This window comes from Gracilinanus agilis, chromosome 2, assembly GCF_016433145.1.
Source record: "Gracilinanus agilis isolate LMUSP501 chromosome 2, AgileGrace, whole genome shotgun sequence".
In the NCBI taxonomy this organism is placed as follows: domain Eukaryota; kingdom Metazoa; phylum Chordata; class Mammalia; order Didelphimorphia; family Didelphidae; genus Gracilinanus; species Gracilinanus agilis.
Window position 1 is genome coordinate 462,772,033 of NC_058131.1, and position 27,948 is coordinate 462,799,980.

Sequence of the window (27,948 nt, forward strand, 5' to 3'; positions counted from 1 at the left end):
CCTGTCTTATAGTTCCTATCATACTATAATCATTCTATAAACTACTCTACAATTGATTTGCTTTTGGTAATAATGTTATGCATATAATAATTAATACTATTATTTTAGGAAGAAAAAACTCAGCACTAAAGTACAGTGTCTTTTTTTAGCCCCTAAAGTGTAATGACTTCCTGGTGTAGCATATAGTTGGACTGAGGAAGAAGACTCAATTCACATCAGATCCTTTTATTTGACTCTAGCATTGTGCTATGGATGTGGCTTTACAGTTTACATTGTTGTTTTCTTAAATTCCTTTTTTTTCTTTAAATATTTATGATCTTATTTTCTATTCATGAGTAAAAGAAAAGTACTCTGGCATAATAAATAGAGGAACCTATCATGGAGTCAGGAAGAACTGGGTTTAATGCCTGCCTCTAACATATTAGTGTGATTATGAACAGGTTGTTATATTTTGCAGATGAGTTGCTGATCTGCATCTGCAAAGGGATCTTCTACACCTGGATGATGAAATCACAGATCCTCTACCCCTACCCCACCAAAAAAGAATAGGTCTATTTTTCTAACTACATAAAAAAGTATCTTTTTTTTTTTTTAACATATCCTTTCACCTGAAGATTGCTGGTGTTTTTAGTCAGCCAATCCAATTAGCATTTATTAAGTGCCTACTATGTACCATGCACTATTCTAAGTGCTGATGTCAAAGAATAGGACAGTCCCTCTCTCAAAAAGCATAATGGGCAAGACAACATGGAAACAACTATGTACAAACACACTCTGCACACTGCACTGGAGATAAATTAGCAGAGGCTTAGCACAAGCATTAGGAAGACTCAGAAAGGCTTGCAAAAGGTAGAAATTTAGGGGCAGCTAGATGGCTCAGTGGATAGAGCAACAGGTTTGGAATGGGGAGGATGTAGATTCGAGTCTAGCCTCACACATCTTAGCTGTGTGTCCTTGAGCAAGTCACTTAACCCTGATTGCCTAGCCCTTGCCATTCTTCTGTCTTAAAATTGATACAAAGACAGAAGTAAAAGTTTAAAAAAAAAAAAAAAGGTAGAAATTTAGCAGAGAACTGAATGTAGTCAGGGAAGCCATGAGATGGAAATGAAGGGAGAAGGAGTGTTAGGCCTGTTTATATTTTGCTCTAGTGTTGTTCAGTTGTGGCCTACTTGGTGGAGTTTTTTTTAATTTAAATTTCATTTTTGTCACACCAAACATACTTCCATATTGCTCATTGTTGAAAGAGCAAACTCATACATAATCAAAACCCCAAAATGTAACCATAAATACCCTGATGTATTTATAAGATGACTCCAGTAGTTCTTTCTCTGGAGGTGGCTAGCATTCTCTGTCATAAGTCTTTAAGGATTGTCATTGAGAAATTTTTTGGCAAAGATACTAGAGTGGTTTGTCATTTCTGGGTTAAATGTCTTGCCTAAGATCGTGCAGCTGGTAAATGTTAGACACTGGATTTGAACTCAAGAAAACGAGTCTTTCTGATTCCAAGCGCTTTATTGTCTGTACCACCTAACTGCCTTAGTGTTAGCATTCTTCTTTTTTGCCATATTTTAAGGGTTTTGCCAAGTGTCCTAGGAACTGGGTGATAGATGCAAAGAACTGAACAGCAACATCTAAGAGTTGCCAAGTCAGAATTTTCCTGCTCATTTAAGGATAAATATATTTTCCTCTCATCTCTCCTGCCCTATCCATCAATATTCTAAATTTTTTTAATAGGAAAGGGAATTCCTATATTAAGCTCATGAACACTTTTGAACACTGGTTTCAGTCTTTGGATTTTTGCCTCTGAGTCAGATAATATGAATATGAATATAGGGAGTTAGAACTTTTCCACCAATGTTTACTTGGAAAAAATTTTTCAAAATTATAATATTCTCTTATATAACATTCAGTTTACAAGGAACAGATCTTGAGGTTTTAGAATCTAATTAGGGTTTATACTATTTTTTAATATCTTTATTATATTTTGCTTTCATCTGACATAGTTTACTAAATTCAGCATATTAGAGTTAGAAATGCTGAATTAAGTACCTGCACACTCCTTCTTCCTTCTTGAGTGTTCCAGAATAAACTGATTTCTGTAGTGCCTCATACATTTTAGGTATAAATTTTTTTGTAATATTCCTAACATATATATGTTTCTATGAGCACCCCACATCAAGATATATGAAAACTCTTTGAAAAGTATAAATCACTATATAAATGCAAAACTATTATTATGTCAGGCATTTTAAATTTGTTGACCTTTCATTTTTGTGTATTTATAGGCTCAGAAAATGTGTAATAGTCCTCTGTAATATAGTCATATAGCCAGCAGGAACCTAAGGGAGAATTTAGTTCATCAAATATTAGACATCTACTACTTGCAAAGCATTGTTCTATGAGTAGAGAACAAAAAGACTAAAAATGAACATTCCTTTCTTAAGGGAATTTTCAGTGTATTGGGGAATAAATATAAATGTGACTTATGGTTTATATCCCAAAGCTCTGGGCTCACATAGACCGTGATTGATCTTGAAGGCTTCTCACTAGTGGTTTGTATCCCTACCCCAGATTTTTTCAGGGAGTGCATCAGAATTACTCTCTTCTGAAAGAATCTTTAGGTCCAAGCATTCAGACCAATAAAATATTATCTGTAGAGCAAATTTCTTTTAACTCGACAGAAATCATATGATACATTTATGTTTTATTGTGCAATAGGTTGTCCAATCCTTTCTCATATTTAAAGATTGTTAAAAAGTCTAAGGAATTTGGTGGCAGAAAGAAAAACTGTGATTATAAAAAATTATTCTTTGAGAAATGACTGACTGAAGTACCCATTATGGATATTGTATCTCATTGGCTTTGGTGGAGATGATATAACAAAGATTCACAAAAGAGAACACAAGTATGCTATCATAGATATTTGTATCCATCTTAGAAAAAAGGTAGCCAAAGAAGTAAATAAATACAAAAATTATTATCACATTTAATGTGGTTCTCTAGTAGATCACAGTGGTGACAGTGCTCCTTCTGTACTTACTCTCACCAGACAGCTTTCCATTGCAGTTTGGTCAGTCCACAATTTTCTTTAACATTGTAGTATTTCATGTTGACATTTTACATTACTGGAAGACTATCCCAGTAAATACTTGGATAGATGAATTGATGGTTGGTTGGATAAATGGATGGATGGATGGATGGATGGATGGATGGATAAATAGATAGATAGTCATTTAACCTTACAGGACCCTAAAGCAGTAGTCTCCAAGCTTTTGTGATAGTGTTTTTCTTTCAGAAAACATTTCTGAGCAGATATCCCTAATATGTGTATAATTATTTGTAAATTACAAACATATTGCCCTTTTAATAATTACGTATAATATAAACATTTTTAAAGGATGAGTTAAATATAAAATAATTTTTGATCCTAGAGTCAATAAGGAGCCAATAGACTTTATTTAGGAGAGTGACAAAGGTTATATCTACAGAAAAATCACTTGGCAACTTAGATTGGATGGATTGGGGAGGGGAGAGACTTGAAGCCTAGAGATTCCATAGGGGACTGTTGCAATAATTCAGGAAAGAGACAATGAAGGCCTGAACTAGAATGATGACTATGGGAATAGAGAGAAGGGGATATGTATTCAAGAGAGGAAGATAAGGAAACTGATGTGGGATGAGAGAATGGGGAGTTAAAGATGGCAGTGAAGTTGTACACCTCTATTTATTGGTGGTACTCTTGATAGTATCAGAAAAATTTAGAAAATAGATGGGTTTAGGGGAGAAAGATAATATAATTTGGGGGTGGGGCAGCTAGATGGATTGAGAACCTGACCTAGAGAAGGGAAGTCCAGGGTTCAAATGTGAACTCAGGTACTTTTTAGCTTATATGACACTGGGCAAATGACTTAATCCACATTAATAATAATAACAATAATAATAATAAGCCTTTTCTGCTCTCCTGACCTGGAACTAATGTTTAGTAATAATTCTAAGACAGAAGATAAAGGTTTCTTAAAATGAAAGAAAGATAACACAATGAGATTTGCTGTGATCCATGCCAGCTTATTGTATGAAACTCACCTTGTGCCACCCGACACATATGAGTGAATATGAGACAAGGCTCATATTCACTGGTCACTGTCCCAGAGCACAGAACTCCTAAAAGGCGCCTAGAGTGTTAAGCCTATAAAACCTAGGAAGGGGACCATGGGGATAAATGAGGAGTAGATTTTCTCACTAACACTTTTACAGCTACTACTGTCTGGCTAACAGGTTAGTTTGTAACTGCCTTGAGGGACCCAATGAATGTCTGATAAAAGTGGGATCAGGCCACAGCATCTATTATTGAGATCACTGCCTTTAAGGAACTCCTGAAGTCTAGAAGGTAGAGGTGCATATCTTTATCTCTGGAGAGAGTATCTTCCTTGGGTGTTCTTTAAACCAATAAAATCATGAGTCTAGACCAAACGTACATCCACACATAACATGCACAAGCATTTTAAAATTTCCTTCTCCACTATTATAGCTGTCTCTCATATTTGTAATCATTATAAAATGATATGTTATCATTTGTTCAGTAAATCATTTTTTTCTTAGATTTGACAGCTCATTTCAGATTTCTATTAGTTATTGTCAAATCTATCTTTTGAGACTTATATACACCTACACAGATACACAGAAAATCTGTCACTGTATAAAGATATTAGTGAAAAAATGTATTGAAAAATGGGATACTATAGCTATTCTTTAAAAAAAAAAAACAACCTCTTATAGGCCATTTTAGAATCATACTGTTTATTGGCCCAAGTCAGAAGAGTGGTAAGGGCTAGGTAAGGGGGGTTAAGTGGCTTGTCCAGGGCCACACAGCAAAGAAGTGTCTGAATGAAGATTTGAACCCAGGACCTTCTGGCTTTCAATCCACTGAGCCACCCAGCTGACCCCAACTATAGTTATTCTTAAAAGCACTACACTGAGGGGGCAGCTGGGTAGCTCAGTGGAGTGAGAGTCAGGCCTGGAGACGGGAGGTCCTAGGTTCAAACCCGGCCTCAGCCACTTCCCAGCTGTGTGACCCTGGGCAAGTCACTTGACCCCCATTGCCTAGCTCTTACCTCTCTTCTGCCTTGGAGCCAGTACACAGTATTGACTCCAAGACAGAAGGTAAGGGTTTAAAAAAAAAAAAAAAAAAAAAAAAAAAAAAAACACTACACTGGAACCATGCTGTCAGCGGCCCATCCTTAGAAAACCTGTTCTGGAAGCAAATAATAGCAACTTTTAAACAGATAAATGTATATTTCTTTTATAATCTTTAATAGTATTTGATTTCATTAGCTCTGCATTATGTTGTTTGTATTCAAAAAGTTCAACCCAGGCATATGTTGGAAGTTCTAATGAAAAATTGTTTTTAAAAAATAATGTATTTTAGTACTGGTTTCTCCTTTTTATATTTTCTAGAAGCTGCTACTTAATATGATTATTAAGTAAATAATAATCAAGAGAGATGTAACAGAAAAAGAAAACCAAACCTATTATGCATTTTTAGGTCACTGTTCCTCAGTTCCATTGAATTCAGCAGTTATGGAATTCATTGTGGGAATTTAAAAATATTTACTTTTTGTTTTTTCACTATTAGCAAGACTAAATAAATTATATTTTAATTTTTAAATAAAAGTTTTATTCTTACTTTGCCTTTTCCATTGTTACCATCCCTCTACCCAGGACACTGTATTTCCTTATCAGGAATCCCTAGAGCTCATTGTAGTTCATCCTATTTCAAATGCTTTTTTATTTTTTAAATCATTTATTTATTTATTTATTTATTTGAGCCTTACCTTCCGTCTTGGAGTCAATAGGCAGAAGAGTGGTAAGGGTAGGCAATGAGGGTCAAGTGACTTGCCCAGGGTCACACAGCTGGGACATGTCTGAGGCCAGATTTGAACTAGGACCTCCCATCTCTAGGCCTGGCTCTCAATCCACTGAGCTACCCAGCTACCCCCTTCAAATATTTTTTTAAAGTGTTATTGCCTCTCCTTATTGTAGGCATTGTATAAAATGTGCTCTTTTCTCTGCTTTTTATTATACATCAGTTTATTTATGTCTTCCCACATTTCTGAATTCCTTCTATTTGTTATTTTTGTCAGCACAACAATATTCCATTGCATTAAATCAGCAATGTCAGGTGCTAGATTTGAAAGGGACTCCAGGGGCTATCTAGTCGTCACTATCATATACTCCATATGTTATTATTATCTGGCCCCTTCTTGAAGACTTTCAGTGAAGGGAAACTAATAACCAGCAGCAGCTACCCATTCCACTCTTGGGAGTTTTTTAGGAAGTTTTTCCTAACGTCAAACTTTCTTAGCAACTTCCACCAGTAGAAGCTCTGCCCTCTGGCCAGAGAGAACAGGTCTGATCCCTTTCCCCCATGATAACCATTCAGTTCATCGAAGAGTTAACCATGTCCTTGAATCTTCTCCAGGCTAAACACTCTTGTTTCCTTCAACTTATTAGGAGAGCCATCCTGGCTGACCCCTGCCAGTTCCCCAACCTATCAGTATTCTTCCTAAGCTAGTGTTTAGAGTTCCAACTGTAATCTGATTTAGGGAATAGAAAGGTTCTGTTGCTTCCTAACTGCTGGAAACTATTCCTTACCAAGATCTCATTAGATTTTTTTTTTTGGGGGGGGGGGTTGTACATCATACTGCCAAACAAATATTAAGTTACAGCTAAGTGGCACCTCCCTCCCAGATCTTTTAAAGACAGACTACTGTCTAAGCATGCCTTCTTTATCTTGTGAGGTGTATAGGGCGTTCAAGGAGGACCGACACCTCCTGCTTGCTGAGGGAGCCCTTTTCAGGGCTGCTCATCCATCTTCGGTGCTGGTGCTCAACTCTTCTGGGGCTCCAAGAAGCTGTAGTATGTGCAGCAGCCATAAAAACCCTGGCAAAACTCTCTCAACAGGAGTAAGTTATCATATACATCTATAATGGGATATTACTGTGCTGTAAGAAATGACAAGCAGGAGGAGCTCAGAAAAACCTAGAAAGACTTCTGTGAACTGAAGCAGTGAAGTAAGCAGAACCAGAATATTGTACACAGTGACAGCAATACTGTACAATGATCCAAAAATCCCAAAGGACTTAAATAAAAAATATCATCTGCTTCCAGAGAAAGAATTGGTGGAGTCTGAATCCAGACCAAAGCAAACTTTTTTCACTTTCTTTCCCAATTTTTTTTGGTTTGAATTTCCTTTCACAAAAGGATTACTATAGAAAAATGTTTTATTTGATAGCACATGTAAAATCTATAGTAGATTGCTTACTATTGGGAGAGGTGAGGAGGGAGGGAGAGAGAATTGGAGACTCAGTTCTTTTTAAAATTTGGAAATTGTTTTTACATGTAATTGGAGAAAAATTAATACTGTTTTTTAAAAAACTGTCTCAGCAGGATGGCTAAGCCAGATTGAGGGGTTTAGACAGACCTCAAACCTATGGGTGAATTAGAAGGTTTTCTACTCCAAACGTATGAAAACTTCCCCTGGCAGATGAGCACAGTTTGTTCCAATGGCTACGAAGGTGGCTGAAGCTGGCACTGTGGAGCACCTCACCTAAGCTTGGTCAGACAGGGAAGATGCCATCCATCCCCAGCTATCCTCATTTTTGTCTTGCCACTGGACTTCAATGACTGGTAAAGAGAGTGAGATTGATGACTAGCTTCTTGTCAAGTATATATTAAATTTCCAACAGTGTCTTACTTGTATGTATTTACCTCTGAAACTTGTTCTATTGCCTTCTGTATATTTTTTAAACTGTTTATTGATGATATTTTCTTTTGAGGGGAGGGGGGATGTAATTATCATTATCTTCCCACTCCTTCCAAAACTCTTCCCTCTCCCCTGAAAAAAACCCTTTTCCTGTGACAAACAAGCATAGTTCTCTGCAAAGAGGTGGGAAATATAAATCATCCCCAGTCTTCTGAAGTCATGATTGGTCATTTCATTGTTCTATCATTGTTTTCCTTTATAGTCTTATACCTATATAAATTATCCTACTTCTGCTCACTTTGTTTCATGGATTTGTACAAACTCACTCAGTTTTCTCTGAATCTATTTTATTTCTTGTTTCTTACATCCTGATAATTTCCCACTACACTCATATACTGTAATCTGGATAGTTATTCCGCAATTGAGGGGTACCTTCTTTATTTCCATTTTTTTGCTGTAGTGAAAAAAAAAAAAGCACCGCTATAGATATTGTTGTTCATATGAGGCCTGCCTTTCTTTTATTGTTATTTTTTTTTTCTGGTATAAGCCTAGTAGTGGTATCATTTTGTCAAAGGACATGAAGGCCTAAACATTTTTAAAATTTATTTTTATTCTGAATTTTAACAAGCATCAAAGAAAATAGGTATCTCCTTTTGCATAATAGAACAGAAAAAAAGAGGATTGTAATGAAATTGCAGGTCCCTATTATATATGGTTTGCTTTTTTTTTTTCCAGTTTATATAGTAAATTCCAAGTGTAGCTTTTAAAGTTTTCCTGCTTGTCTATTCTTTTTGGCTTTCTTTTCTTTTCAAATTTTTTTCAGAGATGCCACAATGGCCTCTCTTCCTCCCTCTTTTCCTCCCTCCCTCCCTTCCTCTCTTTCCCTTCCCTCCATCCTTCTTTCCTTTCTCTTTCATCCTTATCCTTTCACCCCTTCCCCATTGGAAAACAAAAATAAATAAAACCTTTGTAACGGTATTCATAATAAAACCAGACAAATTACTATTGACAGTGTCCAAAACTATTTCTCTTATTCTGCATCTTGTATCCATCACTTCTCTGTCAAAAGGTGTACTCCATCATCAGCTCTCTGAAATATTAATTGATCATTGCATTAATTAGAGTTCTCAAGTCTTTTAAAGTTATTTTCTTTATAATAGTTCTCTTTGATTCACCCACTTCACTCTGCATCAGTTCATACAAATCTTACCAGGTTTCTCTGAAACCATTCTTTCATAATATGATGTTATAATAATCTTACTACATTAAATTCATATAATATAAATTTGTTTAGATGTTCCCCAATTAATGGGTACTCTCTTAATTTTTACTTCTTTGCCATTACACAAAAAAGTGAAATAAATATTTTTTTACATATGGGTCATTTTCTTTCTTTGGTCTCTTTAAGATAATTGCCTAGTAGTGCTTTTTCTAGATCTGTAGGCATGAATAGTTTAGAGACAATCACATTTGGTCTCAAGTATCCTCCCCTACCTACCCCCTAACCCTCAGAAAGCTATCCCTTATAACAAAGTATTTTTAAGAAGTTAAAAAGGAAAAATTTAGTCCAATTGATGAATATCTTGAAAAAGCCTGAAAATAGCTTTTGTACTTAAAACTTTTGAATTTGTTCCTTTTATATCATGAATATGACGTTTTATTTTTAGAGAAACTTGTTACAAAGATTTGTATTTCTGATTACTGGATTCCCTACTCATTTTAACTCATTGGTAGCTTTCTTGCTTCCCTCCCAGGTGCTGGAGTTTGTTTTGTTTATAACTACTTGCTCATTTATCCTACCCTGCTTCTTAAATCTTCCCTATCCTTTCCTTGACTTTTCTATTTAATGAATTGTCTACTTTTCCCCAGTAGGTTTATATTAAGTTTTATATTAATAATATAATATATAAATATAACATATAATATAATACATAAGTCTTTATCTGTTTTGCCTTTTGGAATGTCATATTCCAAGCTTCCTTCTGCTCAGTTCCAATCTTTTCTTCCTTTGTTTTTTAAACTCTTGCCTTCCATCTTAGAATCCATACCGTATATTGGTTCCAAGGCAGAAAGAGTGGTAAGGGCTAGGCAAGGATGGGTTAAGTGACCTGCATAGGGTCACATAACTAGGAAGTATCTGAGTGAAGATTTGAACCCAGGATCTCCCATCTCTAGGATTGGCTCTCAATCCACTGTGCCACTGAGCTGCCCCTAGCTCTAATCTTTTCGTCAGGAATGCTTGGAAGTCTTTTATTCTGCCAAAGGTAGAATTTTTTTTCTCCTGTAAGATTATACACACCAAAGTGACAGGGTAACTAACATTCATGGTTGTAAGCCTATATAGTTTGCCTTTTGAAATACCATCTTCAGGATATCATAGTTTCACCATAGACTTCTGTGAACCCAACTTTGGTTTCTTAATTTTTGAACACTTTCTGGCTGAGACATTCTGGGTGTTTTCAGATAGAATTTTCTTTCAGATGATGATTGGTTGGATTCATTCTATTTTCACTTTATCCTATTTTTTCCTAGATTTGACAGTTTTCTTTCATAGTTTCTTGAAATAAGGGACCCAGGCTTTTTATTGGTCATGGTTTTCAGGGAGTCTGATAATTCTTAATTATCTTTCCTTGAGCCATTTTCTAAGACATTTTTTTAGCTAGTAGGCATATGACATTTTCTTCTCTTTTTAATCTTTTGACTTTATTCTAATATTTCTCATTATCTTATGGAATTATGATGTTTTTGTTTATTTTTTTGAGTCTTTTAAGGAGGTCCAAACCAGAGTAAGGTTTTCTAGTTTCTGTTCTATGCTTTTTACTCTCTGTAGTAGTCCAAACCTAGACTAGGCTGGCTGGTATTTTAGGTTTGAGATTTAAATGAAATGAGATGCTTGTAGTCAATCTAACAGTTAACAGAAGGTTTACTTAGCCATAGAAGGGAAAGGATATTCAGAGGACATTGAAGGCAGTAATAGATGTTCAATGGGGTATAACCTTGATGCAGCTGAGTGCATCTTTGTTCTGCAGTTTTTAGTAATGTTGTAGTCTTTGATTAGGGAGCAGCTCCTCCAGCCCTGACTTAAAAAATTTTTTGTTGATATCTTCTGTTTTTCACATAATCATAGTCATAATCTCATAACATAATTTCACATAATCATAATCACACATCATCTCTGGTATCCTCTCCTACTCCCTTAGAAAGTTATTTCATATAACAAACAGTATTTTTAAAAGAAATTTTAAAAAGAAAAAAATTCAGCCCAACTGTTAAATATATTGAAAAAGCCTAAAAATAGATGTAAATATCTCACATTTATGGATCTTTTACCACCATGGATGGGCGGTTTAGGGGTGCCACACATATCTTTTCATTTGATAGGTATCAAGTAATAACACATGTATAACCCAGTGCAAATGCTTGTCAGCACCTGGAAGGGAGGAAGGAGAGAAAATGGATCATGTAACCATGGAGAAATATTTTAAAAATTTAAAAATAAATAAGAGTTATGTTTACACACACAAAAGTGTATCTTTTCACTCGAGTTCTGCTAGATCTTTATAATTTTATGTAATATTCATCTTGATTTTTCATATTTGGTTTTTTCCATTTACATTGTTGTCATGTATTTAATTTTCTTCTTCTTTGTTCTTTTCTATATTTCTCTGTATTTGTTATTTCTTACAGTATAATTATACCCTATTATATAAATGTTCCACAATTTATTTAACCATTCCTCAATTGATGGACATCTACTTTGTTTCCAAATGTTTGCTAATTACAAAAAGTACTACTATAACTATTTTAGTGTACATTATGACTTTATTTTTATTGGTGGTTTCTTTGTGATATAAGCCCAGTAATAGTTTAAAAAATATGGACATTTTAGTCACTTTTCACAGTACCACCAAGAAAGGAGAACTAACTGACTACTACAACTCCTCTGACATTGACTACTGACATCTTTTGATCATCTTTGCCAATTTGCAGAATCGAAATGTTGCTTTGATTTGCATTTTGCTTAATGTTAGTGATTTGGAGGATCCTTTCATGGGGACATGAATCCTGACTTTTATATTCAAGCACCAGCCACTTACTTCATTGGGTATAACCCAAGTCCTCTTAGCCATTAAATCTAGGAAACAGTTTCATTCTTTTTTTTTTTTTTTTTTTTAAGGCAAAAACGAGCCCATCCTGCATTGGGCGAGGCCTCAGAATATTGCTACCATCACACAATCTTTCCATTTTTTTCTTTTAAAGCTCTTATTTCTATTTTAATTTCTTCTTTTATGGTTATTCTTTGCTTAATTTCTTCTAGCCATTCATATAATATTCTTGGCTAAGGCTTTTTTTCCCCCTATATAGTTTTATTTTGACTTCTGGAGTTGTTCTCCTTGCTTGGGTTTACTACCTGGGAGTCCTTTAATAGTATTTCTTTGTAATCTTTGGGATTTACTTATATTTTCCCTCCTTTGACCTCTCCATATCAGAAGCTTCAGGTTTATATATTGGGGTTTTTACTGACTTTTCAAGTGTGTCCCCTCTTTTCACCTATTGCTAGCTTCTGGCCATCTTTTTGTGAAATTTTGGATCAGATGAAAGCACTTGTCTCATTTTTTATTGTTGTAGTCTCTTGGATTCTTGTTTTATGGTCCTTATAGTGTGGCATTTTGGGACAAAGGCTAGAAGGTGTGGTCTGAGTGAAAGAGTTGGAAGTGATATGAGTGGAGGCCAGTGGAAGGACTTCTGCTGGGCCTCCTGGATAAAAGATGATTCTTGTTGGTCTTTTGAGTGGGAAAGATGATGATGGAATGTTCTCTCTTTTACTACGTGAGAGAGACTCAATTTTTCCATTCTGCTAATTATTCCTTCTGTGTAAGCCATAAATTCTGACATTTATTCCTCTCTAATTTCTCTTATGGTTTCCATTCATCTTTTGAACCATTCTTGAACTTCTTGTTGTGGTTTCATGCTCCCTTTCAAGGGTGCTCTCTTTTGTCAGGGATTAGTTGTTTCTTTTGTCTTGTAATATTTACTTTGAGAAGTTTGTAATCTTTTTAAGGTTTTAGTATGAATGCTTCCTTCTAATTTTACATTTTCTTTGCTGAATTGTCTGCTCATTTTCCTCTTTTCAAATTGAAGTTTCTTCCTCTTGAAATGACTTTGACTTTTTTCCCCCTTATATTTCTCTTGAATTCTCTTTCTTATTCCTCTCCTTTTGATGGTCAGAATATTTTTGAGGACTAGAATACAACAGTGTCTAAACCTCTTCCTGTGTAGTTGGATCAAAGTTAATGTCTGCTTCTCACTGCAGTAAAATGAGTTCCTTGCAGAATCTATTTGGGAGGAGAAGAGTCCCTTTGTAAATTCTAAAGCCCAATCCTATGTCTGGTCTTGTATTCCCTCCTCATAGTGTGGTGATTGGTGAGGAAGTACTGCTCAGTGATGGCTTTAAGGATTAAGAATCTCCAGTGGTCATCTTGCTTTCTCATCCTGTGAATTCAGCTATGATTTCTCTACTTTTAACACATAATTCCTCTTTTTTTTTTTCAATTAAGAGAGAAAATGAAGAAGACATTTAGTCTTGTATGACCTAGTAGTCCCATTTTAATTATAAAACCATTTATTTATTATGTGGCTTTAGCTTACCTTTCCAGGCTTATTATACATTATTCTTTACAATGCTTTATGTTTCTGCCACTTATTATTTTCCATTCACTACCTTCTATATTCCTAATAGTATTAGCTATTTTGCCTAAAAATATCTTCCTTCCAGTCTAGAATAGGAAGCCTATCTTGAATCTTCTATTTGCTCATAACCTCTTCCCAAAGAAATTATTTTATGTCATATATGTTTATATTTGTATATATATGTGTGTATATATTTTTTTCTTTTCTACTGTTCAAGTTGTGTGTATCTCCTCTGTTCCCCCCCTCCCCAATTAATGTAAGCTCCTTGAGGGGAGGAAAATGTTTCATATTTTTATCTACTTGTAAATGCTTATTAAATCAATGAATCTTTAATTTACTTTAAATAGAATAAATATTGTTTTAATTAAATGGAATCCATAACCACAGCTTGACTTGAACCTCTTAAAGAATAGGGATCAATTTGGTCTCTATAGCACTGATTATGCAGTGTTTTCCATAGTGCCATGTGAAATTTTGTGTATAATAAATGTGTTTTGATAAAACAATGGGAAACAGATGAAATAGGAAAAAGGGTTATTTTGGGGGGATGGGAAGAAGTAAGTAGAAAAGGGGCAGTGTAAAGACTGATACTTCAAATCTCCCTTTTTTGAAAATATAATTTCAATTAAGACTGCTTGAATTTCATAGCAGTAGGAACATTTTAAAAATAGTTTGTACTGAAAAAATTTTAACATTACCCAGTTGTGCCACAGTTACCAGTATTGAGCAATTTTGAAGATTTGCATTTTTGGAGAGAAAAGTGTTTGCATTTTGCTCTATTTCTTATAATCCCTTCAGGGGAAATAAACTGAGTTGTGTGAAAATATGGCTTATTTTGCTAAGCATTCACATATATGTCATCCTTTTTTTACTCTCAGAACCACCATGGATACTGCCAGCCATAGCCTTGTCCTCCTGCAGCAGTTGAATATGCAGCGAGAATTTGGTTTTCTCTGTGATTGTACAGTTGCCATTGGAGATGTTTACTTTAAAGCCCATCGAGCAGTGCTCGCTGCTTTTTCTAACTATTTCAAGATGATATTCATTCACCAAACTAGGTAAGGTTTCAAGTGATTGTGTATTTATTTACTGATACTTTCTGAGTTTTTTTTTTTTTAAGACAACCATCACTTCCTTTAAGCCTTGTCCCCCCTGTAGGACTTCCCCTTTTAGCAAAGGGGAAATAAATTATAAAATGTTACCCATCAGGGGCAGCTGGGTAGCTCAGTGGATTGAGAGCCAGGCCTAGAGATGGGAGGTCCTAGGTTCAAATCCAGCCTCAGCCACTTCCCAGCTGTGTGACCCTGGGCAAGTCACTTGACCCCCATTGCCTACCCTTACCAATCTTCCACCTATAAAGTCAATACACAGAAGTTAAGGGTTTAAAAATTAAAAAAAAAAAAATGTTACCCATCACAGTAAATGTATGTGAAGGTCAGTGCCATATTTCCTACTTTAGTCGACCACCCTTCTACCAAAAGGAAGAAAGTGTGTATTATTATTATATACTCTGCAAGTAAGAATATACTTGTGCAAATCAGAATTTTTTTTAATACTAGAAATCATTAGATTTCTATTATAATACTGTACCTTATAATTTGAACCTTGATGTAGGACTGCCTTATTTAGTAAAACTAAATTACAATCATTTTTAAGAATAATCTTTTGTGGGGCAACTAGGTGGCTCAGTGGATTGAGAGTCAGTCCCAGGGTTCAAATCTGACCTTAGATACTTGCTAGCTGTATGACTATACAAATCACTAAATTCCCATTGCCTAGTCCTTACCACTCTTACCACACAGTCTTGATTCTAAGATAGAAGGTAAGGGTTAAAAAAAAATCATCTTTTTTTTTATCATTAACTAAACTTTGGTTCCTTTACGGTATACCCAGTCGAGTCTTACTATTTACTATGTTATATAATACAGTTACAGTGGTTATAACACGGAGTTTATTTTTTTAAGACTTTCTGATTCAAGTTTTTGACTTAAAATTTTTTTTGTTTTATCTTTATTTTATTCCAATAACAAATTTTCACATAAGTTTTCCAAAGTTACACGATTCATGTTTTCTCCTTCCGCTCTCCCCCAGAGATGACAAATATGCACATATTATCACACAGAACATATTTCTATATTCATTTTTGTAAGTGAATAATCTTATAAAACCCAAATCATATCCCCAGATAAACAAGGGATAAATCATACTTTTTCATCTGCATTTCTACTTCAACAGTTCTTTTTCTAGAGGTGGATAGCATTCTTTTTCATAAGTCCCTCAGAATTGTCCTGGATCATTGTATTGCTGGATAACACTGAATTTAGATGACAGCTTTTAAAGGGAGTTTAAAACCCTTCATATATGCTATCTCTGGTTCTAATAGCATCTCTGTTAATTAATAGGTATATATTAGTTTTCTCACCAGTAAAATTTAAAGAATGGCTCCCAAGGAAATAAAGAAATTGAGTAACTTGTGTAGCAATCATTATCTATGATTACAAATAAATTTTGCTTCAGAGTCCAAGTTTTTTATGCATATCCACACATAGATGTGAATATATAGGGTAGCGAGGTAGCCCATTGGATAGAGCACCAAGTGTGGGGTCAGGAAGTCCTGGGCTTAAGTCTGACCTCAGATATTTACTCGCTGTGGGACCCTGTGCAGTTCACTTAACTTTGCCCCTGTTGTCAGCTGTAACATGAGCTGGAATAGAAAATGGCAAACCACTCCAGTATCTTTGCCAAGAAACTCCAAACGGAGTCAGGAATGGCTTGGACATGACTGAAGTGACTCAACGACAACACGCACACACATATGTACACATATGTGTTTTATATGTATTTGTACATACAGACAAATATAAGTACATGCACATTCCTCAAAAAAGGATATGGATTTGATTTTAAGCTACAGTGAGAGATGAAGGAGGGAGGAAAGTTCTTATAAAATCCAGAGTGTTGAAAGTCTGCATCTAACTCTGATATACACCAACTATATGACCCGGGACAAGTCATTTTACTAGTGATTTAAATTCATCCCAGATTGGCAGTGACGTGGGTTATTTAAAGAGTAAAGAAACCATGTATGAAATTTATGATAAATTTCATAGTATTAAAAATCATATGCTCTTATATTTAAGCTGAAAAGGACTAGAGAGGTCAAACACCCTTGTGAAGGCCCAGAAGGGGAAGTAACTTGCCCAGGATCACATGGGTCGTAAGTGGCAGAGCCAGGATTTGAAGTCAGTTTATCTGACTCCAAGTCCAGTAGTCATCCTTCCTGTTGCAGACAGAATTGTTATTATTAGCCGATTTGATCAGTGTCTAGAATAGAACACCTTTTTTACTTTAGAAATAGGACCTTCAATTTTCACAAGATTTTTTTATTCTTCATCATGAAAGCTTACTTTATACTGTTGTATCTTTGACATTGGTTCATTTTTAACAAAAAAAAAAACAAATCTGGACTTGATTATAGTCCATTAATGTTCCTCTTTATTTTTAATCAGTTTTTATTCCAAACTTAAATACCAAATGGAATAAATATTTCCATTTCCAGGGTGTCTCAAAAATCTTAGTGTGACTTTAAGCTTTAATAACTTATATTAAAACAGAAAAAGAGGGTTATACATGAAGCTGCTGGTCTCTGTTGTTTTCAGCTTGCTTTTCTTTTTCCCTCTTCTCTCTTCCCTCCCTCTTTTATATATATTCACACATTATACATACACACACTTATGTGTGTATATATTTGTGACCTTACCATTTATATGTATTTAAATATTGTGTACATGTGTGTGTGTTGAGAGAGAGAGAGAGAGAGATATACTAACCAATATCTTTCAAAGCTGTCTTGCCGGTATTGATTTTGTTCTTTTCTTTCCAATTCATAAAAATTGTAAGACTGTTAAGATATTGTATTGTTTAATTTGCAAATCTCAGTTAATAGAATTTAGTGGTGTCAAAGCATGAGAAATGAAGGTAGGGCACAGGCAGCAGTCAGAGATGAGTGACTTGATTCTGTACTAGTACCTATAAAATGTTAAAAGTGAAATGCTTTTGATGTATTGATCTTTCAATCTGTGGAGAATTTATGGGAAGATATAAGTAAGTTTCTCATTTAATCAGGTGTCGGGTCATAAATTGTATTAATTCAGGGAGCTCCCATATCAATGAAATCATTAGTTCCACTGAATAAAGGAACTCTTATAACTGACCTAAAAACTGGCTAAAAACAGTAGGACATGTGGCTAGGGGTGGGCCAAAGCCAGAATGGGCTCCATGAGTTGGGCTGGATCTTGCAGAGACCAGGAACCCAGGAGCATGACAGTACATAGTGCACATCTACATCTACTTAAAGACAATCAACTCTAGAAATAAATCGGGAGACCAAAAGGAAGTCCTTGGCTGGCTCTAGCCTGTTTCCTTTATTGTTAACATTTCAGTTGGGGATGGAAGTAGACAGTTGCCCACAGGTTTTATGTATCTCACTAATACTTGAATGCTAAATTTACTTACAAAGATATGTGAGATTTTTGAAAGTCCTTATTGTAAGTCATTGTAACTGTATACATTTGTTTGTTCAGTAAATAGTTTAGCTTCTCTCTGAGCAGTGTTAGTATGGGTAATAGCTAGAAAGCTCTGGAGTCAGGTAAACCTGGCTATGTAACCCCATACAGTTGCTTAATCTGTAAGCATCCCAAAGACTTTAGCTGTAGAGTTGTTCCTAGATCTTTATTGGTCAAGGGAGTTTCTTTTCCCCATATCAATTAAATCATAAGTCTGACCAAAAAAAAGCATACAAAAAATACATCTTGAGTAGGCAGGAATCAACTAGTGTTTTAGTATAATATAGTTATAAGTATTATTACATTATATTAAAATATTATTAAAATATATTAAAATAAGTATTAATGTTATGACTAATGAATAATAATCATGCATTGAATTTAAATAAGTAGTTTATATTAAATATGAGTGTTGTTATATATGATATATTATTAAACTATTATATTAAAATATCAATATTAGTACAATATGGTTATAAATATTTAAATATTAAAATTTTCCATTTTCCATCTGTATATCCCTCAGTTTTGAGTTTTTAGAATCATAAGTATGACACTGACACTGAATAATTAAACAATTGCCATTGGGACCTGAAAATGATAAGTATAAATTCGGGTTACTCTCTTCAGTGACATTCCCATGTTTGCTATCATTATAAAGAAGTACTTTTAGCTTAATATCATGCCATTTTATCAAAGTAACTTATTATATGGGGAAAGAACAGTTGGCTATTTTGACAAATTCAATTTTGTGTTTTGGTATTTTTTTTTTAAACAGTGAATGCATAAAAATACAACCAACTGACATCCAACCTGATATATTCAGCTATTTGTTACATATTATGTACACGGGGAAAGGGCCAAAGCAGACTGTGGATCACGGTCGTTTGGAAGAAGGGATTCGATTTCTTCATGCAGATTACCTTTCTCACATTGCCACAGAAATGAACCAAGTATTTTCCCCAGAGACTGTGCAATCTTCTAATTTGTATGGGATTCAGATCTCAACCACACAGAAAACCACCACCAAGGAAGGGCTGGAGATGAAAGAAAACCCTTCCAATAGCAATGGGAACAGAAACATCGCCCAGGGTGACCATCCACAGTTACAACTCTCTCTTGCTATCGGTCTAGATGACGGCACTCCAGACCAGCAGATATCCCACACCTCCTCCCAGGCAATGGACGAGCTCCAGAAACCTCCAGTGTCTATCAAGCAGGAGAGATGTGACCCTGAGTCTGTCGTCTCTCAGAGCCACCCCTCGCCATCTTCAGAGGTCACGGGCCCAACTTTTACTGAAAGTGGCATCAAAATTCACTTATGCCATTACTGCGGGGAACGTTTTGATTCACGTGGTAGCTTACGAGAACACCTTCACACTCATGTGTCAGGGTCTCTTCCTTTTGGGGTCCCAGCTTCCATCCTGGAGAGTAACGACCTCGGGGAGGTGCATCCAATTGGCGAAAGCAGCGAGGCTCTTGAGTGCCACCGTCTCAACACCTTCCTTGTCAAAGAAAATGAGCAGCAGCCGGACCACCTGAACCGTGGCACCATGGAGCCTTTACAGATCAGTCAGCTGTCTCTGATCTCCAAAGACACAGAGCCGGTGGAATTAAACTGTAACTTTTCTTTTTCAAGAAAAAGAAAAATCAGCTGTACTGTCTGTGGTCATAAGTTTCTCCGGAAGAGCCAGTTGCTGGAACACATGTACACACATAAAGGTAAACATTATAAATATAACCGGTGTCCAGGTTTTGGGAATACAGTGGCCCCGAGATTTCAGCCATATTGTGACAGCTGGTCTGAGGGCCCTCTGAAAAGTTCTGGCTTGTCTCAAGACCATTTAGATTCATCATGTACTTTAGAGTCTGATCTCACACAAGAAAATGTGGACACCATCCTGGTAGAGTAGCTACTTTTCCTCCACGATAATGCCACTGGTTTTTGAAAAGAAAACAAAACAAAATTTATATAGTAGTTTTTATTTGCAATTCCAACTCTCATACCCCTTTAGGTATGACTGGATCATTTACCCTGTCATCCAAGATTTTAAAAGCCAACAGATTGCATCTCCAGAGTGGTAAGAATAATTTGAAACCACCATCACCAACAGTACATCAAAAGGACTAGAAAGGCAAACTTTCCATTAATTCACTCAATAATTCCTTAGAATTTGGCTAAAATAGCAAAACAGAATTTAGGAGTTTGTTTATAGATGGTGACCTAAATTATTCCGAATGTAGAATTTTTTTAATTGCCCTATGGAATTTGAAGTGTATCAGTTCTGTTATAAAAGTATATTTCAGAGCATCACTCTAGGTCAATATCTCATATAAATCACAACCCACCTTACAAATAATATTCCATAGTGTTTTCATTAGATAGAAAATAAGTAATTATTAAATAAACATAGTAAGTATAAAATAGCAGAATTGAGTACTGAAATATAATCATTAGTCATGAGTACAGTTTTAAAATTACTTTTTAAAAACTCCCAATGCTTTATAAAACATAGTCTATGAATTATAAAGAATAAATCATAATAAATGTGAGCCATCTTCCCTTAGTCTCAGAATTGTCACCTATACAACAAAGATAATATTAATTTTTATAGTTTTCAGTTCTTATTGTTATTTAGTTGTTTTGGTCATGTCCCAATTCTTTGTAACCCTAGTTGGAGTTTTCTTGACAAAATACTGGAGCAGTTTGCTGTTTCCTTCTCCATCTTATTTTATGGATGAGTAAGTTTAGGCAAACAGGGTGAAGTGACTTGCCCAGGGTCACAAAGCTAGTAAGGTTCTGAGGCCGGATTTGAACTCCAAAAAATGAAGCTTCCTGATTCCAAGCCCAATGCTTTATCTACTGTGCTATCTAGCTGCCAACTATCCCAAAAGTGAGGGACTAAATTCAGTATTTCAGGCCCATGTCTAAAACCCTCCCATTCATAGATTCAGTATAACTCTCATTCTTTTTTAGTACTCTTTCCAAGACTAAAACAAAACTAACGTTGTTGGAGGAGATGATTCATTTTGCTCCTCTGACAGGTCTCATAGACTTCAGTTATTAGAATGCCAAAGGATAGAGTTAACTTTTTTCTTCTTTTTTTAAAATATGTTACAACACTCAGAATTCCCAAATAGAAGAAGGTTGTTCTAAAGCAGAATTTTTCTTGGTAGTGACTTATAATTAAAACTGAAATATAAGAAAATAATAGACTTATTTAAGCTTATTTATTGCATCATGTTGTTTCTTGAGTGTACTGTTACACTTGCCTGCCTTTCACTTAAGGAGGAACTTGAGAAACTCTTCCAACTAGTACTGACACAGATGATTTTTCAGGGAAAGCATTTAAGTTGAAGAGAATAAACTTTTCTTGAATGCTGAATAAAAGAAGGCTAGTGAGCCTTCTGACAAAAAGCCCTGAGTCTAGGGTTGATATATAGGGAACTGTGACCAAATGTCTCCTCCTGGACATTGGTTATGGTAGGATTGCTACTTGGGGTATTAAATAAAGTAATTTCATAACTTTAATGTCATCCTTTCATTCCAGTTAGGCCATAAGCCACAACTGGTCGTATTTGGCCAGAAAATTTTTCATAATTTATTTTTAAATAGTTTATGCTCTAAATTAAAATGTAATTATGCTTCCCTTTAAGAATGAACTTGAACTATAATTTTCCCTTATATAAATTCTATCATTTTTGTAGGTTACTCAACAGGAAGTAGATAGTTAAACAGTGGGCATTAGGTCTTACATGTTTGTTGGGCATAGTCAAGGGAAAGGAAGAATGAGGATATATGGGGAGGGCTGTCAGACATCCTACTCTTGTCTCCAAGAGATCACAGATTGAACAATACTGATTGAAAGAAGTTTATTCTGATTTGTTTGGACAGTTTTAAGAAAAATATTGGTTGGCTAAAATGCAGAATAAGTATATATTCTATATTATTTCTATAGCTTCTTTATTAGAAGGTTATAAAGTTCATGTAAAATGGTCGTTCCTTAATCCTCCTGCTATCTCTCTGTTTTAGGAAGTGGAAAAGCACTACTAACTTCATTTTACAGAAAAAACCCCAAAACCTGAATCCCAGAGGTCAAGTGTTGGTGGTATGGGGACTGAACCCAACCTTCAGTCGTTCTTTTATTCCTACATACATACATGCATTCCTTTGTTCATTCATTTAGCAAACTTCTGTTAAAGCACCTTCTGCGTGCCTGCCATGATGTTCTAAGTCTGGTATTGTCTGTCCTAATAGACACAAAGACTGGAAAAGAAAGACTCTAAAAAAAATTATCTCAGCAAAATAATTTGAGACTTGATTTTGTCTTCTTCAACATAGGGGTATCATTTCAACCTTGTTTACAAGGATGCTGTAGGAATTAATCATTAATTAATCAAAATTCATTAATAGGTTTGAAGTTCTTCAAAATGCATACTTCTGGGGGGCAGCTGGGTAGCTCAGTGGATTGAGAGCCAGGCCTAGAGACAGGAGGTCCTAGGTTCAAATCTGGCCTCAGATACTTCCCAGCTGTGTGACCCTGGGCAAGTCACTTGACCCCCATTGCCCTTAAAAAAATGCCCAAAAAAAGAAAAAATTTCTGTGTAAATGGAGGCGTTTTTATGGCTTTAATTCATTAGTATAGGGAAATTCCTCTGAATTCCGATAGCAACTTGTCTGTGACTTACTTAGAGCCTCTGAGGGCTGCCTGTGGTCATAGACAGTAAGTGTCAGGGTCCGGGCTTGAACCAGAGCTGCCTAACTCCAAGGCTTTCTGACTGTCCATTCTGCCTTTCTGGTAATAAGCATGACCACATTATTAAACAAATACAATCCACAGATGTCCCATAGGAATCTTCTTTAGAAATCTTCCCTGCCATTTTCCAGACCTTAAATCTAGTGGGTTCCTTGTGCATTTCTTGTCTGCTAGCTTGAATCAGACCACTGAGGACCCAGGCAGATTCCAGAACATGCTATGCTTTTTAAAAGATGTTGCTTTTGATAGAACAGCATTTTGTTTTTTAATCAGGTAGATTGTGTCTAATTGTTACTATGGATTTTGTCAGTATTCAGAGAAAGTTACTTAGTCCGCCTTACAAAGAGACTAAAAACTTGGTGATTTATAATCGTCCAGATGATTTTTTCTTGCTCTGATCTTCTGTTTTCCTGGCTTTAAGTGGATCAGAGCTATATTTACCTCACAGAGGATTAATGTCAAAATGGTCAAGAGTGCTCAGTCTTATTATATGATAATGTAATATAATATATTTTATATATACATATATATTAGTCCCACATGTGGGGGACCCATGTGTTGTTCCCCTCCTGTCTAACGTGGAACTTCAGTAGAAATTCTCTAATCTCTTAACTGCTTCCTCTTACAGGGGATATAAAGGTGGAGGAGTTAATTCCTAAGATCTGAGACTTAGGTAGGATACTCCATGAATATGTAATTTAAACGTGTGATCCGTTATAATCTCAGAGATATTTGTGCTCCAGCATTATTAAAAATCAGCTAATTTCAGCTTCATACCCTGCAAAAACATTGTTTGATGAACCGGAAGGGGAAAGCCCTTCATTTTCTGGGTAATACACATAGAAAAGGAAAAAGGGGATAATGAAACATAACCACTCATGTCTTTTTATAACCATGCTATTGGACCAAGACCTTAAACAAGGTTAAAGGAAATATGTCATAGTTTGGGATGATACTGTTTTAGTGAAAGCTTTTTTGTTTAGGCAAGTTCTTGATGCTGAAACTGAAGACTAATTGTTGTTTTTGATAGTAATTTAGATTAAAATACAGGCTGTGTGAAGAGTACAAAAAAACCCCACCTAGTTTAGTTGTTTGTCTTTGTATGTTTTCAAATGTAAATGTAGCTGTATAGTATTTTCTTATGACCGTTGACTTTAGAATTCTTCCTACCCAAATCCAGAAATGATTATTCTGTGATATAAATCTATGTTTGTACAGTTGAACTGTTTTGGAAAACTGTGGTCAAGTTGTCTGCCTTCCTCCCTAACTCTCCTCTCCCAAGATGAAATCTTTTAATTACCAGAAAAGCCAAGCCTGTGATTTTTCAAGGCTTAGATGAGCCAATCCATTGTGTTTTACTCATTATGTGTCTAGGACACACCTTGCACACTTAGGCTGACGCTGAGAGAGCCACATTTTTCCTATTGCTGATTCATCTCGGTTATGTGCCTGACGTTTTGTCAGTTAGATCAAATATCAATTGCAAGTATTTTAAAAAATACTTGGATTATAAAATTTAAACAGTTTGAAAAAATAAAGCCCCTGTAAGAGTTTTCAAACGACAGGTAATGCATAGCAAATAGCTCAGACCAAGACCAAGAATAAGAACACTTTCATTATATGACAAAGTATGCAGCTCAATTTATAATGAATTTTAAATGTTTAAAAGACTTGTTCCTTTAAAAATAAAATGCTGTGTCATCTTTTGATTGGACTGAAAGGGTTGCATTTTCATGTATTTTATAAAAAAAAATAAATTCGTGTGACAATATAAAGTACTGGTTGTTTGTGTTTGTTTCTACAAATATTAGATTTGTGAAACATTTGGAAAAAGGATGGTTTATGATATGCTAATAAAGTTGTTTTTTTAAAAAATATTCCGCTTATTTTATATACCATCAGTATATGCAGAAGTGAAAAAGTTGGGCAAGAGATCTGTTGCATTTCTTTATTGATGCTATTCTTGGTTCAGCTCTGAAACTGAAGTTGTTGGGCTCTTGGAGGTAATCCCTCTCTTTCATGTGAATTGATAAATACTTGTAATCCCAATACAGGGGTTTTTAAAAATGATATTCCTTATACTTTATGACTCACATGATGTTATATGAAATCAGTTTTTCATTCCCAGAATACCTCTCCCCTCTCCTACTACCCTTGGTTGCTTCTCCAGATCACTCAGTTGATTTTTAATTTGAGATTATAAATTAAATTTAATAATACAAATAAACCTCAAAGATAATGTAGTTTTGGTTCCAGACCACTGCAGTAAAGCAAATATCACAACAAAGCAAATCACACGAATTTTGGGGTTTCCTTGTAAAGTTTTATTTTTTTATACTCTACTGTCGTCTAATTAAATATCCAATAATATAAAAAATATCTCAGAAAACAATGCACATACCTTAATTAAAAATACTTTATTGCTAAAAAAAACTGCCAGCTTTTTTCTGAGCTTTCATTGAGTTGTAATTTTTTTTTTTGCTAGTGGAGGGTCTTGCCTCCAGGTTGATATCTGCTGAAGGTTGGGATGACTATAGCAGTTTCTTAAAATAAGAAAACAATGAAGTTTGCTGCATTCATTGACTCTTTCTTTCATGAAAGATTTCTCTGTAGTAGGTGATGCTGTTTGATTTCATTTTACCCAGAGCAGAATTATTCTTTCAAAATTGGAACCAATCTGAAACCCTGCCACTGTTTTATCAACTAAGTTTATGTAATATTCTTTAATATTGTCTCAGGGAACGAGGAAGCAAGGGGAAATGACCTGTTGGTGGAGCAGTCAGAACACATACAAACATTTTATCTACTAAGTTGGCCAACATACATGGGTGTGGTTTATGGCACCCCCAAAACAGGTAAAATAGTAACATTGAAAGTTACTAATCACAGATCACCATAACAGATATGATAATAATGAAAACGTTTGAAATATCATGAGAATGACCAAATTGTGACCCAGAGATACCATGTGAGCCACACCACTGGAAAAATGGTGCCAACTTATTCAGTGCAGGGTGGTCACAAACCTTCAATTTATTTTTTTAAAACTATCTGCAAAGCACAATAAAATGAATTTATTAACTATTATATATAATAAATATATGGATATATTACATATACTATATAAGTATATTTTACATATTTATATTTTATTACATATACAGATTATTCATATTGGGCTTATTTTATATGATTACATAATATATAGCTAATTTATATATTATATAATTTATATTATATTCTATATTAATACAATATATAAAATATACAATATAAATTAATACAATATATAATATGTAAAGTATTCATTATATAGTAAATAGTATTTTCATCATATATATAAAATAAAAATATATTAAAACATTTTAATATATTTATTAACTATTAGCCAAAAAGAAATGGAGAAGGTAAATCTTGGGAAATTTGATGTAATTGGGGGCATTGAGGTAGCTTAGTGGATTGAAAGTCAGGCCTAGAGATGGGATTTAAATCTTTATCTTAATTAAATTTAATAAATAATGATAATAAACAACTATGTAAATAAAATCTTAAATCCTGGGTTTAAATCTGGCCTCAGACAGACACTTCCTAGTAGTGTATTCCTGGGCAAGTCACTTAACCTCCATTTGCCTAGCCTTACTGCTTTTCTGCCTTGGAACCAATACACAGGATTGATTCTAATATGGAAGATAAGGGTTTTAAAAAAAATTCCTATGGTCTGCTCCCTACATCCCCCAGACAAGAACAGCCAAAAGCCTTTGGGTGCAGCTAGGTGGCTCAGTGAATTAAAAGCCAGATCTAGAGACAGGCAGTTCTGGAGTCAAATTTGGGGCCTGAGATACTTCTTAGGTGTGTGACCCTGGGCAAGTCACTTAACCCAATTGCCTAATTTTTACTGCTCTTCTGTTTTGGAACTGATATACAGTATTGATTCAAACACAGAAGATAAGAGTTTTTTTTCAAGGAAAGTTAGAAATTCTTGGAAGTAGAAAGGAAGGAGCAGTTTAAGGCATCTAATGTTGGCAAGAAGGTCACTTTGGCCCAAACTATAGTGTATGAAGTGGAGTAATGTTGTTGTTGTTGTTGTTGTTGTTGTTTTGTATTAATGTGGTATCAGGTGAAACCACAAAAGCATAGCCTTGACCTTTGGAATTTTTGTCCCATTTATCTTACAGCCAAATTTGCTGTCAAATGTTCTCTGGACATTTGAACTGTGCTAATTTCAAACCATTTATTTAGAGATGATAAGCAGTGAGATAATTTTGGTAGTATTGAAAAAGAAAAAAACTTAAAAGTTCACAGTCTGCCTATAATTTAGTTAATCAGTCTTAATGGATTTACCGGAAGCCTAGAGATTTCAGTCATTTCCCCCATGAATCACAAAGCCTAGGGCAGGAGCTGTCATGGGAAATCCCATGGCCAACACTTTTAGCCACCAGTCTCTCTGAACTTGAACATAATATTCTTTTTTCAGGGACCATATTTTTTCCTTTGTTTTTGTCTGTTTATTATTGATGTCTTCAATGTTTAGCACAGTACCTGGCCAATAGTAAGTACTAAATATTTTTTGACTCATTGTTGACTGATGCACACACACACACACACACACACACACCCCATCTCATATTTGAATGTCTACAAATAGGGCATGAATTTTGATAAATTGGCTTCTTTCTACAAGCTTAACAGTCATTTTTTTCATATTTTCCCCAGTTACATGTCAAAACAATTATTTTACATTCATTTATTTTTAGAGTTCTAAATTCTTTCCCTCCTTCTCCTCCCCGGTCCCTGAGACAGTAAGCAATCTGACATAGATTTTTCCTGTGCAATCCTGTAAAACATTTTTCCCTATTAGTCATTTTGTAGAAGCGATCACAAAGAAAATAAAAGAAAGTGAAATGCAGTATGTTTTTGTCTGCAATCAGATGCTATCAGTTCTTTCTCTGAATGCAGATGGCATTTTTCACCATGACTCTCTGGGATTGTTGAGGATCCCTGCATTTCAGAGAATAAGTAGGTCATTCACAGTTTGAACATAACATTCTCTCATATTTTGAAGGAACTTCTTTTGTGAGCTGAGATTTTAATAAGAAAAGATTAAATTTCATTCTGAAAAAGGTACCTTAGAACCAATACATAGTACTAATTCTAAGAGGGAAGGTAAAGTTTT

The 27,948-nt window shown here is 35.0% G+C and overlaps 1 protein-coding gene across 1 annotated transcript; it reads left to right on the forward strand.

Annotated features, from left to right (window-relative positions):
- Positions 1-7,499: 7,499 nt before the first annotated feature.
- ZBTB25 (zinc finger and BTB domain containing 25) lies at positions 7,500-20,011 on the forward strand. The gene is made up of 3 exons (XM_044662004.1): positions 7,500-7,686; positions 14,332-14,511; positions 18,797-20,011. The coding sequence occupies exons 2-3, from the start codon at positions 14,339-14,341 to the stop codon at positions 19,929-19,931; spliced, it is 1,308 nt and encodes a 435-aa protein (XP_044517939.1). The 5' UTR covers positions 7,500-7,686; positions 14,332-14,338; the 3' UTR covers positions 19,932-20,011.
- The last annotated feature ends 7,937 nt before the right edge of the window (positions 20,012-27,948 follow it).

Coding starts and splice junctions, on each gene's coding strand:
- ZBTB25 (XM_044662004.1), top strand. CDS start 14,339: ATGGATACTGCCAGCCATAGCCTTGTCCTCCTGCAGCAGTTGAATATG. Junction 14,512..18,796: donor ATATTCATTCACCAAACTAG/GTAAGGTTTCAA, acceptor TTTTTTAAACAG/TGAATGCATAAAAATACAAC.